The sequence below is a fragment of the Falco peregrinus genome, chromosome 5 (assembly GCF_023634155.1).
Source record: "Falco peregrinus isolate bFalPer1 chromosome 5, bFalPer1.pri, whole genome shotgun sequence".
Lineage (NCBI taxonomy): Eukaryota > Metazoa > Chordata > Aves > Falconiformes > Falconidae > Falco > Falco peregrinus.
The window spans coordinates 98697317-98712566 of record NC_073725.1 but is presented as its reverse complement, the minus strand read 5'-3'; the positions used below and the strand labels follow the sequence as shown (position 1 = coordinate 98712566).

Sequence of the window (15250 nt, the reverse complement as noted above, 5' to 3'; positions counted from 1 at the left end):
CTACCCTCAAATAGGATGAAAATTCCCCCAGTGACACAGCTATGCTGGATACTCACTTCCAGTCGCTCTGCATCTACAGAGCTGCCTTGGGGACTGCACTACTGCATCTTAGTGCCAGCAGCTGCTAAAATCCTTGTCCTCAGCCTGGAAAGCCAACTCCAAGCACTATGCTAAGGATCAAGGTGACCACTGGCTCCTCCTCCTTGCAACAGCAAGGGAAGTCAGGCAACTGCATAACCTACTAGCACCAGTCTCTTGGAAGACCCAGTCCCCAAGAGAACATTTTTAATTCAGCTGCTATTTCACACGGGCTTAAATAAAGAGTACAGCGTGTACAGGACTTAAGGGCCAGTGATACTTCCCACGCTGTCTGGGGTTCAGAAAGCTGGAAGGGAGAGGTGCGGGAAGGGTTAGGAAACATGATGGGTCTAGGAAGGCAGATGAGTCCAACCAGTGCTGCCCAGCCAAGCCTTACTCTAATCCCAGCATTACCTCTGCGCCTGGCCAAGGCAAACTGACAGTATTACACACGAACACAGCAGAAAGGGCGCTGCGACCTCTAGAAAATGATCCGGGGGTGTATCTACTCCCCGTAGTTGAATACTCACTATTGACATTAACGTTAAGACATAGTGCTGCAGATTAGCTCCATGGTAGGCGACCATCCTGCTGTCAGCCACCACCATCACCTCCACAAACCGAGGGTAGGAGAGAAACCGCTTTGTTCGCTTGTGGCTCTTCTTTTCACTGACGCTCCCAGTCTTGTTACTATCTGCAGAAAGTGAGTTCACTTCCAGGCTGTGTTTCAACATCTCCACGTCGGATAATATGCTGCTTTCTGCCCACTGTCTTCTCCAGTGTTTCCGCTTGTTCTTTTTGTGACTGTGTTCATGATCTATGATGAAAAAGCAGACAAAACCATAAAGCACATTATGGAGTGTATGAAGTTAATGCCACACGCACGTTATGTCAAAATACCTATTTACTTCAATGAAGAGTTAGCAGGCTTGTTCCAAACGGCTAACCAAACCAGAAGCACCCTGTGGGAGCCCACCACGTAATCCAGCACCCAAGGCTTTTCTTAAGTAACCTTCTTTCTGTAAGTTCTGTAAGTAACCTTACAGAAGCCAACGGCACTTGAAGGCAGACATTCACGTAAAGGCTTTCGGGCAGCAGAGCTGTCCCCTTGCCCGCGGAGGAGGGATGGAGCCTGGGCTGCGGGTCAGCGTAACGCGACGTGAGCCCGGCGATGGTAATTAGCCACTGCAGCAGCAGCGTGAGGATTCTGGGCACGTCCAAGGTGGCCAGGAAACCACAGGAAACAAAGGTCCAAATCCTGTATTTCTAACTCAGGCATGAAGGACGGCAGGATTTGGCCTTCATAGCGAAGCAATTATATGATTTATTTCTGTCTCTAACAATAACACGGCTGGGCTTCACGTCCGTCCCCCCCCTTTATTATTCTGTGCTACGGGAATGGTAAAGGTCATCTAATAGCACAGCTGCCACCAGCTAAAGAATAGAATTCAGGAAGTCTCACATATACTGTTTTTGATATTCAATTAGGCCAAACATAAAAGCAGCCTGAAAATATACTCCATGCTGATACAAAGACGACAAAGTGAAGAGGCAGAACAGGCAAATAAAACATATGGAACATGTACAATTAAGATTTACCATCTGATTACTATGTAATTATAGCATTATTTAAATGTAAGAGCAAAATCAGTCTTACTTGATGCCACTTAATTTTTAATCAGTTCATCATAGGAAGTAGCTAATTGAATGTGATTCATCCATGAGAGACTGTTCGCTTCTGCATTTAATATAAAGCCAGATCTGAACTACTCATCTAAGACTCCAGGCTACAACCCTCATGCTCTTTGTAGCTTTAGCTTAATTTCGTCATGGTGGTGAAAAAAAAATCACATTTCCTTATCTGACCCACTGAGTAGGTTAGAGGAAGCATAATATTAGGGAACAAAGGAATATTCAATGCTCGAACAAGATTGAAATGATAGGAAACTTCTTAGGTTTTTTTTTTCTGTGCAGTTTCCTTTTAGGATATTTTGTAATGATTTAAAAAAAATAAATACATTCTCTAATATCAAGGCAGGCAAAGGGGGTCAGCCAGCTTCTACCTATCTGAAAAATACTATCCTTTTGCCTTACGTGTAAATAGGCAATAGAATATTTAAGAATTAATTGCTGTCTACTCTACACTACCCAAGTCCTACAAATTCCCCTTTCTCAATATAGTCCAGACTACCTTAATACAGCAGAGAGTCCGCAGTTATTTGAGTAAGAATTCCAGAAAGCCAATGGCATTTGTGGTTATAATTGGATTGCCCTAGTTCCTCTGCACTAATCAATGCCCTTGTGTTGGCAAGGTTGCGCTCTCATGCTGGCACGGCTTCATGGGCAACCGTGACATTATCCCGACTTCAGTGCCAATCAGCGCAGGAAGCCAACTATGCATACAAATAACTTAAAGGTGAGAAGACGACCGGACTGAGGAGAAAGTGCTAACCTCAGCCCTTCAGCCAGTTCCCCCCCTCTCTGCACCCTCAGCCAGTCAGTTCAAGTTCCCTTTTAAGTTACTTAACTTCCAAAAGAAACAGGTGCTCAAGGGAAAACATGTTAAGGATGGGGAGATGGGGAGATGCTCAACAGGGCTTGAGCAAGGCTGTCGTGCAAAGGCAGGGCTCTGCACCATCTGCCACCACCGCTCCACAAAGCCCCAGATGGGACCACAGGCCTCAGGTATCTCCTCCTCCAGCCAGCCAGGCAGAGGGAGGTTAGATGTCAAAAGAAGATGGAAATGCAAAGGATTCTTTGAAGAGACACCTGTTATATGGGAGGTGTTTAAAAGAAATTAATTGATATTCACTAAGCTTGAACTGAAATGCTGCAGCTAGTGTTGTCACATTCTCAAAAATAACCCCCAAAACCACCCCACCCAAAAACCAGAGAGGTCCACATGAAATGCCACGTCTGGTTCCAAGAGCCCCAACCTGACCCACCATGCAGAAGAACCAGAGCCAACACAGCCAGGCATGCCCAGCACAGAGGAAAAACCACCCTTCTTTCTGTTGCAGTGATCTGGTGTCACAATCACAGCATCATTCATGTTGGAAAAGACTCTTAGGATCATTGAGTCTGATCATTAACCTAACGCTGTCAAGTGTCGGTACAGTATTGGTGTACCTCCCCCGTCTGGCACAAAAAGCAAGCCAGCCACATCATCCCTTCAAAAAACAACTTTTATTTTTTTTCCCAGGTATGAAATTGCTCCAACACTTCCAGCCTGCCATTTGGACAAGTCACGTATAGTATGTTTGCCAGCCTAGTTACTGTAAAACCAAGCACAAACGAGTGGGATGCATTGCATGTAAAGCCACTCCTGGACTTTGATAGTAGTGAACTGTTATCTTCACCCATCTTTCTTGCATATAACTACACTCAGAGACGGTGCACACTCACCTGTAAAAAATTAATCACTGAATGGCAGTGCACTGCTCTCAACCCATCCATAAAACTCCCACCAGTGTTAATGGGAGTTGCAAACAGGCACTGCCACTACTCCATATGCCTGATGCTGTTGATCATCTCGCTCTGTTACAACAGCCCCAACAGAGAAGAGATGCTCTTACTGCACAGTGCAGCATACTGTTGTTTAATCAAGCAGAAGTGAAAATTTCTCACATTACACAAGAAACCTGCAGTTTTACAGCAACAGCTTCGTACCACCACACACAACAACAAAGAAGGGTGTGATGTTTTTCCAACTGGTTTTGCTTTTTTTTTTCCCCTCTACTGTGTTAATATATTAACAGAAATCGGGGAAAAAAAATGGTTTGCTTGGTAAGCTCTCAGTCTCTGCAAATGACCTGAAAAACATCTACCTACACATGGCAGTAACTGGATGGGTTTAAGCAAGAAAACATTTTCTTTAATTTGCGGAAAAAACAAACCCCAATGAGCAGACACTTTAAAACCACACAAACTACAGACCAATAATTCAAGTATTAGGCAAGCCTATGCACTGATTCAACAGTTAATATTCATTTAAGAGGTGGCTAAAAGGCTGCTGCAATAATGCCCATGTCATTGCTTGCTTTACTAAGACAGTTCTATGGTGTTTGCACTGCCTTTAGACAGATCTGGAGGTGTAGGTTTTTTTGGGTTTTTTTTGGCTTGGCTTCTTCTTTATTGTGTGGGACTTAAAAAGGAGACCCAATTCTGTGACAGGGATATTCCTTTCTGATGACACCTTCCCACCCATGCCATTTATTTTTGCTTGTGGAAGAAGCCTCAGTCCAGAGCCCATTGAGGTGATTTATGGATGATTCCTGTTGATTAATGGACTTTGGATCTATCCCAAGGGAGAGGGCAGGGGAAACTCAAGCCCTGTGCAAGTACTTTGCATGAAAGGGTGACAGGGCAGAGCCAGGGACTGCTTTTGAAATAGTAGCTATTGTTATGCTAAAACCAAAAATTAAAAGAAAGAGTGATCGCTTATCCCAACAGTTCTAATCCTTTCCATTTCTACATTAACTTGTCCTTGGAATAGAAAGCAATTTGCACAATTAAATAAGACATGTGACAATGCAAGCAATTCCAGTTCAGCTCCGAGTTCATGAGAGCTGGACATAGCAGGGGAGGGAGGTAAAAGAGAGAGAGAGCAAGATGCAGGGTGTGTGTGGAAATCAATTTCTCAAGTTAATAAAACTAACAGCCTCCCCCTACTAGAAAAGGAACATGGTCCTTTCAAACCGACCCACTATCATACCTTTTCCAAACGTGTGACCTAGGATTTTTAACACAAAGTTTGCTGCTCAGTGGTTGGCCCTTAACGCTCCCAGACCTGCTCTGATCCAGCTCGCAGATGATAAAACTATCGTTTGGAAGCTAATTATTTATTGCACACCTCCACAAAGCAGATCAGAATTGAGCTGAGCTCCCCCCAGGCAGGCAGGCAGAGTGTGACCTGCCTCCCTCCACTCCAGCAGGAGCCACAGCAGCAAACTCTGCTCGAAGGGCTCGGTCCACCCTGCGGCTCCAGCTTTAACTTGAAAACTCCAGTCTTCAACCCACACTTTTAGGCTCTTCTTGCTAGGAAATGGGATGGAGACCAGCTCCTTCTTTAAGACCCAAACAGATCCTAAGCTGGACCAAAGGATTTTTCTAGCCCTGGGTCTGTTTTAATTCTGTATCAATATGGTTTATATCTCTATCTTTCAATGTATCTACAGATATATCTCAGATGAACTTGCACAAGGCCAAATTCTCACATTTGTTACTGTGGGTGTGCTGTTGGGGCCAGCATCACCCAGAGCTGAACATCCCTTTGCTGCCAACAGCTTCTCACCCTGCTCAAGACAACAGCCAGTGACGGTAACGTAACGAGGGAGCAGCAACTGCCTTGCTCTGCACCACACTGAGATGACCAGTCCTATGAGCAGGACTAATCCTGCCTTCCCTCTGGATAGCCCCTTGACTGTGTAGTCGGAGCTGCTGCTGCAGCTAGAAGGGGAGCACAGGCTTTATTGATAGAGGCGAGAGCAATGACCTACATCGGAAGGGAAATGAAGGAACTAGGCCAGCCAAAATCCAAAGAGAAAGATACTCTGCACTACCACTGAAAATGAAAGTTTGCTTGATTTTTCCAATCTGCAAACCAGAAAGCGTTCAACTGCAAATTAGCCTGAACCCATTTAGCAAAGAGATCAACTGGAGTTTCAGCCTTCATCGTCGAGAGCTGGACAAAACTGCATAGACCAAACTTTCATGGTTGGAACTATTGGAAATGCAATAAAATACCAGACCTTTCACAAGTGCCACTATTAGAGCAATACAAAGGAGGGAAACTTGAATTTTCCCTGTGTTGTTCATACTCTCTATGAATTAGGAAACAGTCTGGGCTTCGAAGAGTTCCCTCCCAAACCATTCCAGGACAACCAAAATATTGACCTTCTTAACAGTTTTCTTTGCTGCTAAGAGAAACATTTGCACAAATGGATCATAAGCCCTCATGACCCAGGCACACCTGCCTGTTAATTTTCTCATCTTCCTTCACTTTGAATTTTGCACATACACTTTTCTAAGTGGATTCCTAGATGTTCAGATCCTCAGAAAGGTCCACGTCCAGGACCACTGGCTGCTGAAGTCAGTCCTCCGCATCAAGCCCAGAGCCTGGAACTTGTTTCTGTAATGTGTGAAAATACTCTAAGGCCAGAAAGTAACACTATAGAGCCATGAGCAGTTTAGACTGGCATGAAGCATCACTGATACAAAAATCAGCAGTGCCACCTCCTTTCACCCAACTGCAGTCTGTGGTGGCTTCGGCTATAGAGACCCCAACCTTGGAAGTGCTAAAGCTCAAGGTGATGCTGAAGGCCCCTATGTCTTTCAGGGTGATTCTGCCTTTCTTCCTGCTGCTTGAGCCAGAACACTTGAGGACCACGGACTTGCACAGTTAGCACCAATCGACTTCCCTTAGTAAGAAAATATTCTGGTTTTGTGCCATGTAAACACCGAAGACCACACATACTCTAGACGTTTCCTTTCCTGATGATGTATGTGAGAATGCATTCCAGCTTTAAAGAATTTTTTTCTGCCTAAGGTAAAAAGTTGTACATGAAAGCTATCAATTTTGCACAACAGACAGAAACTAGATTAATGAACAAAACAATAAATTGCCTCTTTGAGAAAGCAGATAGTAACACGTCAGCTGAGCATGTGGCAGAAAATGATTCAAGATCATCTTAAAGACAAAATAATTAAAAGAACCGCACCTCACAACCGCAAGGCACAAAAGCACCATTCAATTGGTACAAAATTGGTTTAAAGTATAGCTGACAGAAAGTTACAGTGCTGAAAAATCACTGAAACCAGTTCCATGATCCACCGGTTCAGGAAGAAAAACATACTAGCTCTGTAGAATGACTAAAAAAACCATGGCAAAATACCCTCAAAACCCACCCTGACACTGCAAAGGGCTGAGCAGTTTGCTAAAGTACATCCCGGCATTTCACCTGCGAGTAGACATGTATGTGAGCCAGCTTGTAGGTCAGACCAGTATGAATACACCACAGCCACGCTGACGTGCACTGGTGGCGTTTCAGCACATCAGGAAAACAGCCAGGGCTGCCTGGCTAACCAAATCTACCTATCTGTCCGCAGAGCTCAGAGTTCAGAGGTTGCACCTGCTGAACCTGGCTTCTGCCTTGCAAGCCACCAGAGCTCCTGAACTCCCACGCTTGCTCCTAATGCAACTTTCAATGCATAACAGTCACAAGTCTGCCAACACGTTGTCCGCGCTCAAGCCTAGTGATACCTATGAGGTGCCATAATGATGAGAACACCACTGAGATCACCACAACTTTGTACTGACACTCGGTAAAAGATGAGGGAAAACATCCCATTAGAAAGAAAGACTTTCCCTAGCGACTGGCCACAGGGATGCTGGTAATGACAATACAGGCACGTGGGAAGAGAACTCACAGAATAATCTGCCTGTTTATTTTCACTAGTATCTGCCACAGGGTACAGATGGAAAGTACCAAAGTGATACCTCTCAGCTTCTCCCACCTGCCCTTCTTCAGCAGATGTTCACACAGATGATGCAATTTTGCAGCTACTTTTTACAAGTATGCCCATTTTGATTCCAGGAGAATAATCCATGTTTAAGTTGCAAAACAATAACCAACCAATAATAATCTGTTTAGTCACCGTCTTGGGCTTCTACCATGCCAGCTGGATGCTCAATACATTTTCAATACTAAGAGTAACAACAACAAAAGGTGTGCACCTGCTTATAGCTCACATTGAGAAATTTTAGAACAAAACCACAGCAATGGGATCTGCATAATTAGCTGCAATCAAATGTTTTCACTGAAGTCAATCTAATACCTTGTTTCACTTGCTAAACGCCACAGAAAGATAGCAGAAACATTACAGCCTGATCCCTTTCCTGACTCATTATGGGAAAAGCTTGTGTTTGACATCCCAGGCCCATTTGACCAAGTACTAGTTGGCTGTAACTGCCCTATTACCTCAACAGAAAGCCAGAAATAGAATTAATTACATTAGCATATGGGACTTGTGACGTGACTCTCTCATTTGCTGGTTTTGGGAGGGAAGGAAACCTGAAATAATTACTATCTGACTATAATTACAATTCACTTCCTTAAGATGAGAAACTTTTCTGAGAGAAAGAACGATGTCAATGTTTTACCCTGAGGCCAGAAGCAAAGCTGACAGCTTAAACAGGCCTTTGAAAGAGCTGGAGGATTGCTCAACCTGGAAGCAAAGGCTTAGGAAAACCTCCCTCCTGATCTGCAGCCCCACGGTTACGTGAGACCCAGCAGTACAGAAGTTGCCTGAAGACCTGCCTGGAAACAAGACATCTAGAACGTGAAGTTCTGCTAGATGAAGGAGCTGAAAACCAAAATAAAGTCACAGTTGGAAGCAAGATGAACAGTCCAAAAGAAACAAAAAATACAAAAGAGCTCTAGACCAACAGCTTGACTGCAAAGCATCCAGGACTTCACCACGGACCACTCACAAGGGTACAAGCACCAAGTCTTGTGGAAAAAGCATTCAAAATTTCTTCCTCAAAACTGTTATAAAGTAAGAATCTAACACATACAAATGGTCTGTAGGATGAGTATGAGATTCCCACCTCTGGCCCGTTTGGCCCTGTTCCCCACCACTGCCAGTTCTAACACTGGCTATACACCTCAAACCACAGCTCAGGCAGGAGCGAGACATCATCTACCTGCGCCAACGAGAGACCACATTACATGGAAAAGGCCAAAGCCAGGCTTTAGCCATGGTGCTGGACCCCCAACACATCCTCCCCCAGGGCACCTCCCCAGTCACAACACTGATAACCGATTAACAAACCCACAGCCTGGCAACCTCAACCTGCCCACCCTTTCCCAAGCACGTGGGAACACACTGGCAAAGCCATCTCCTGGTTGTGCCATGGGTTCACCAATGACTTCCCACACAGCTGGGTGGCACTGGGAGAGCCATGACAACCATCTGTAGGGGCTGAGCAGGCTGGTGTTAATTCTCACACAGAAACAGGATCACAATCATCAACCTGGCAGCACCAGGCATTTACTTGCTCAAGACGCAGGGTAGTGCTCCTCTGCTCTGGTGGCTTCTCAGTATCACGTTCAGTGGGAAGGGTTTTTAAGGTTACCATGAAAAGGTCATCTATTACAAATTACTCATTAACGCAGCTGAAAAATCAGTGACATATTACTGATTATGTCTGTGTCGCGCTAGCTCAGCAGCAAGACTTGGTCCACACTGACAATCTGTCTTGTGCTTTTGATCGCAGCCTTCTCAACACACCTTACAGCTTCTCTCCTCCTCACCCAGATGAGTACATTACACATTACATAGGTCTTGCCCTTGTGGAGCTGCTGTGCCTGGCCATGCATGTGCTGCCTCCTGAGCAGTCAAACCGCTTCAACACCTCACAACTGAATAGTCAGTTGCAAATTTGAGACCCTTTTGAATCCATTTCTGGCAAGTACTGGGACATGCTAAGCCTCCATCCAGGCTGTGCCCAGCAGCCGCCTATGCTGGTAACGCTTGGTGTGTTTTGGAAAGCGACCTCGGCAGCTGAATCACCAGGCTTCCCCACCTCTGCCAGCAGCAGGTGCGGGCACAGCCGGCTCTGTGCAGGTAAGATCTGCTCCGTCCTGCACTCATCTGAGCTTGCTTCCAAGATCTCACCACCTCAGTGTGAATTGTTGGAAGGCCTCTTTGCTGGCTACAGCCCCTTTGGCTCTCCTCCAGGACTAGGAAAAAGCTCTAATCATCTTCCTACTAGTTTGGCACCATCAGAGTGTTATTGCTGCTTCTGCATGAGGAATTTTGCCCGTGGTGGATATTCCCGCTTTAAGCACTCTCATTAAGGAGCCAGGACTGTAAGATCCTCACACGCAGCCCCAGAGCTCAGGTCTAACACACCAGCCTCAGGACGTGCACAGCTGGCCAGCAACAAGCCATGGGAACAGCTAGCCCTCGCTATATGTTCAGTCCTTGATTTATTCAGCTCAGCCACAGGTGGGTCTTGAATACAAAAGAATTATGAAAAATGAGGCAAAAACAGGGAGGCTTTTCACTAACGAAGCTGGGAAGGAAATGGAAAGCACAGATCAGGAGAGCAGCAAACTGAACGCAGTGGGAACAAAGAAGGAGCTGCCCAAAAGAGTTCATTCAGGAGTCCTGCACCAGGGTCACAGCAAACGCCGCAAGGAATTTGCAAAGTTTGGAGCAATGAAATAGCTGAGCATGCAGCAGAAGCACGGAGACGAGAAAGCCCAACTTTTGCATTTATACCCATGGACACAGGGCAACTGTGGCTCGGTGCCCCCAGGCAGGTGGAGGCCACATCTGTCTCAGAACGAGGGGTGGCCAGCAGGCAGAAGGATTGGGCAAGATTCAGTAAAAAGCTAAACCTACGACAAAATCCAAGAAAACTGAAAGAACCCCAGAGAAACCAACAACCAAAATATACGTATAAACATATCAGCGACAGAAGTGGGAAAGGTGAGAGAAAGGAGAGGCAGCAGAAAGGAACACAAGATGCAGAGCAAGAGGTGGCTGAAGTGCTTTATTTAGGTGACAACCAGAGGCAGTGTCCTGCTGGCGTGTGGAGCTGGACATCTCTCTGCAAGACCAAACCTCTGTGGGTTCACATGGAAACTGGTGGGTAGGGCTCGCCAGTCTGTTCCTAGCGGGATGTCAGACTGGACCTGGGGGTGGTGGGGTGGTCAGAGACCGGCTGCCGGCCTCCTGAATCCAGCCATCACGGCAGGCACAGCTCCCCGCGGTGCCGCAGGATGCAGCTACGCGCCTTTTATCATTGGAGTCAGATTGTTCCCCCGTGGGGCGCAGGAAAGCTCCACTCTCCAGCTTTGCAATGAGCCACTTCCTTTTTTTCTTTTTTTAGGATCAGAATTTCTTTCCTCTTCCTCCTCCACCTCAAAAAAGCGGATATTTAATAATTTGGATCGGAAGAGCTCGCTATCCTGAAGCGATGGGTGGTAGCGGTGCTGCACCTAGTGACATCATGCTGTCAGCCTGGCCAAGTCTTCATCCTGTCAGGGCTATTCAGTGAAACACAACTAATTACTCTGCCAGATCCTTGACCAGATGACAAATTGATTCACGGTACTAACGAAAAGAAGGGAAGGAGGAGAAATTGCACCATTTCCTATGACTGAAACTACATTAACTATTACCCCAAGGAAAACTTCGTCAAAAGTTTTTATTGTGGCAGTTGAGCTATACGCCAGACGGCTGAAGTGCATTGCCAGGAGACCCCGGCGCAGTGCTATGAAAGTTCATGTGCAGAGCACGGTTTGCATTTGATATCCGTCAGCATTCAGAAGAGAAAGATCTTTTTTCAGAACATCTGCAGAGTATCTCATATGTCAGAGGACCTAAAACTGTTATCAGAAACTGCTAATTAAAACTTCAGAAAATCAAATACCTGCTTTTCTAAGCTGACCAGAGGAGGTCAGAAAGTAAAAGTAACACCAGGGAGACCACTAGAAATGAAAGCTTTTACTCAATCTGTCAGTCAGCTCGTGAGGGAAACTTTTCCTGGATACTGCGAGAAGTCTGTAATTACATCATCATGGCACGGGCACACCAGTGTGTTGCTTAATAATAATTTCCAGGAAGACTGCTATCAGAAATCCATTCTTAATAGCACCACTGCCTGGCAACATGGGCTCCCCTGCTCACTGCAGGGTGGGTACCTCAGATTTCCCTCACGCGAATTTCCTCTGAGCAAATTTCACTCCCTGCCAGAAGCTGGCAATGCGAACGCACCTTTTCACACGTTATTCTGACAAAGGACTGGATTTACACAACACCCTACAGCTATAACAAACTCCCAAACTCTCATGAAAACATTCTTCTCCAGCAGGAGTGACAGATGCACCCTGAGCAAAACAGTAAGCACTGCTAGATTTTGTATTTTCCCCTCTGTTCCAAAGACATGAGAGACCTTCTCTCCACCAGATGTAACCCCAAGGGGAACACCAAAGGTCAGCATTGCCCAAGCTGCCCTGCACTTGCTCCTTAAACAAAGTGGCTAAGACTTGTTCACCACACACATGTGACCAAAGCATCCTTCCCTTTCAAAAACCTGGACAACGTCAAAAGGGAGAGGAAGAGATGGAGGGGAAGAAGACAGGAGGACCAGTAAAATTGTCACGCCTATCTGGAACCCTTAACCCTGTATTTGAGAGGCGAGACTTCCTCCCTCCTCTACACAAAGCAACTGAGAAGTGCAAGGAAACAAAGACAAGCAAGAGGCAAAGCATATTGGAAAAAGAGAGAAAGAGATGGATACCACATAGGTAATATCATGGATGGAGTACTATTCTTGCGAATCATGATCCAGAAGAATAATACCCTAAACGGGAGGCATGGAACAGTGGGATGAAATACAGTAGACCGTTATTACAGCACAAAGTAAAGTCCACAGCGAAAGTCAGAGCCCTCCCAGCTACCTTTGATTCAATGAGTCCTGTGATCTGCTGCTCCGTTCCTCCAAGGGCTACTGATGCAATGTGCCAGATTCCATGTTTCTTTCCAACTGTTCTGAGTCTCCTGCATCTGATCTCAAAGAAGGGAGCAGAAACAGCTGGAAGAGAGAAACCAGAATGGCATAGTCCAGCAGCAACCCTTGGAAGAACAAACAACTACAGCCTTGTGAGAGGTACCACTGTCCCCCAGCACGTATGCTTGCATGTAGACACGTATCCACACATCTTCTAGAAGAAACACATGTTGCTAGTGCATCAGCTCTGGCTGGTCACAGAGCACCAGAGCATCTTCTGACTTAGCACAAGCTGGACAGCACGACCGCGATCCACAGTCACAGGTGCCAAACAAGTCACACGTGCTAAATGAAGTCTAAGTTTGGCACCACACTTCTCCTCCAGTGGTACCTTTACTCCCTGAGCAACTCCACCTACTTTGTAGCACGTGAGCAGCCTGCAGCCCATGCAAGGAAAGCCAGTCAAGGTCTACTCTGCTAGCTCCTGTAGGTCTAGCTGCAGGCCAAAGGAGGATGGAAAAACAGCAAGTGAAACAGGAGACCAAAGGAATAAGCTTCTTCAGAGAGAACTTAAGCGTTTGCTGCCAAAGGAGAGGATTAGTTGTGAAAATCAGGAAGTCAACGAAGCAAAGAGCGGCAGGAGGCCACTGCAGATAATAGGGACAGTAGGAGCATGGCTGTTGCTCACCAAGGCACGTGAAGGGGAGATGAAAAGGCTTGTGCTCTTTCATATGTGCAAAGACTAGAAAGAGGAAGCGAGGAGGTCAGGGAGATGGTGCTGGTGGAGGAAGGGCCACAAGGAGAAAAAAAGCCTTTGAAAATGAGCCACGGAAAAGTGATTAATAAGGGAAAAACCATCAGGGCTGATGTTAGGACCTTCTCACTTCCGCTAGAAAGAAATAGGACATTGCGACTCACAACCAGATTTAGGGAGGGAAAACCAGGAGCACAGCAAGACCAAGGCAGAAGGATGTCATTTAAAGGACAGACACAGAATTTCAGACAGAGTGAAAATCAGATTAGGATAGTTAGGAATTACATGTAGGAGAAGACAGAAGGCAAGTTTAAAGGCTCGTGGGATTTTTAAGGCAAGACAGCCCAACGGATCTCTTGCCAGCCTTACAGCCAGAATGAAATTGAAACCGCAACGTCTTTCCTAACCACAACTTCCTTATAACTGATTACTAGAAAGCACAGGCGCACCACGTCTCTCCGGTACAGCAGTACCACCGTGAGCCCGGTCCTAGCGCATGCGGCACCATTTCTAGAGGGGTTCCTCAACTCCACATCCTTTCTGCCCCACGCAGACCTACTGGCTTTTTACTGCAAATTAGTTCCCTTTCATAAGTGCCGAGTTATCAAGGGCAGTAACGAAACGAGTACCTGGAGTATCGCAAGTCTGCCTGTCCCCTGAAGAGTTGGTTGGAGGCGTGCGGTGTCGGTAGACTAGATGTGGTTTATTATGCTCTTCTTCGTACTCCTGTTCTTCGAGTGATAGCAGTGGCTCTACAAAATAGTCCCCATCATCAGACTTGAATGTGCCTAGCTGAGAGGGACCAGAAAGGAACAGGCAGTCAGCTTTGGGCAACAACAACCCAAGCAGGACTACCCAACAACGCCAGCAGTTGAGGAGGGAGATACGCCAGTGCCCCCGTTCTGCAGCGACCCCTGCAAAGGCACAGCTGCAGCTCCAGCGCCCATCACTCCACTTGCACCCGCACCGGGCTGCGCTGCTCCCTGCAGCCATCCCACTGGAACTTACGGAAAGCAAATTACTAATCTGTAGGCAGGGAGCACGAGAGGGGGCACACCTGCCAGACTCTGTCCCTATGCCGGTGGCGTTTACCAAGCTGCCCTGCCCGTGGGGAGATGGTGCTAGAGGCCTCGGTGCAACGCCACCCCACTGTGCCAGTTTTCATACCGCAGCTCTCCCTGGGATGGGCTCGAAACCCACATGTGAGAACCAGGGGGAGGTGCCCAGTCAGCAACAACCCTGCTTATGAGAAGACACCAACACTCCCAGTCGCATGTGACCGTGCACGTAGGGAATTTGGCAGGTAAATAGAAGACGTCCAAGACAAAAACTATCCTGCAACTGTCCTAGACTAGGATGCATGACCAGGAAGCAGGAGGGAGGCCTGCCCAGCTACACGCAGCTGCACTAGCCTGGGTGAACGTGCACCCCCAGGGGAGCTCCCGGAGCAGAAGGGCCAGCAAAGACCTGCCGGGGGGCACCTGGGACAGGCACCCCGGGGTGCTGGACGGGCCAGCCCTGCCAGGAGCTTCTGCTTGTCCCTTTGCCAGCATCTCCCTGCACAGAAGGGTACCAGGATGGCAAGAGGGGCTGGCAGGGCGCCTGCCCTCATTCCTCCTCGGGCCATGCCCCCGCCCCGGCGTGCTGGGCGGCTCTGGGGCCAGCGCTGCCGGGCAGCCCCCAGTCACCCCTCTGCAGCCCTCGGCGGCCCCCCGGGGCAGGAGGGGGTCCGTGCCCGCCGACCCCTCCCAGGGTGCCGCTGGGTGGCACTTTTTCCCCCCAAAACCCGCAGGAGCAGGAGGGGCTCACCCCAGTGCCAGAACCCGACGGGATAATAAAAGTGGGGTGGGAGAAACCCCCGGGCGCGGCCAGCGGCAGCCGCCAGCCCCATCCCG

General features: G+C 47.3%; 1 protein-coding gene across 6 annotated transcripts in view; it reads right to left on the bottom strand.

Moving 5' to 3' along the window:
* ADAMTS9 (ADAM metallopeptidase with thrombospondin type 1 motif 9) overlaps nt 1-15250 on the bottom strand; it is an 86644-nt gene that overhangs the window by 70081 nt on the left and 1313 nt on the right. For 5 of the 6 annotated variants that reach the window (XR_008747236.1, XM_055804283.1, XM_055804285.1 and 2 more), the window contains exons 3-4: nt 13985-14147; nt 609-895 (exon numbers count right to left, since the gene is read on the bottom strand). Coding sequence is in view for 5 of the 6 variants with exons in the window: in XM_055804283.1 (XP_055660258.1) it covers nt 609-895; nt 13985-14147 (450 nt within the window). In the remaining variant the exon portion in view is untranslated. Of the gene's footprint in view, nt 1-608; nt 896-12551; nt 12686-13984; nt 14148-15250 lie in introns of those variants that run through there. The other variant, XM_027793335.2, reaches the window with a different exon arrangement.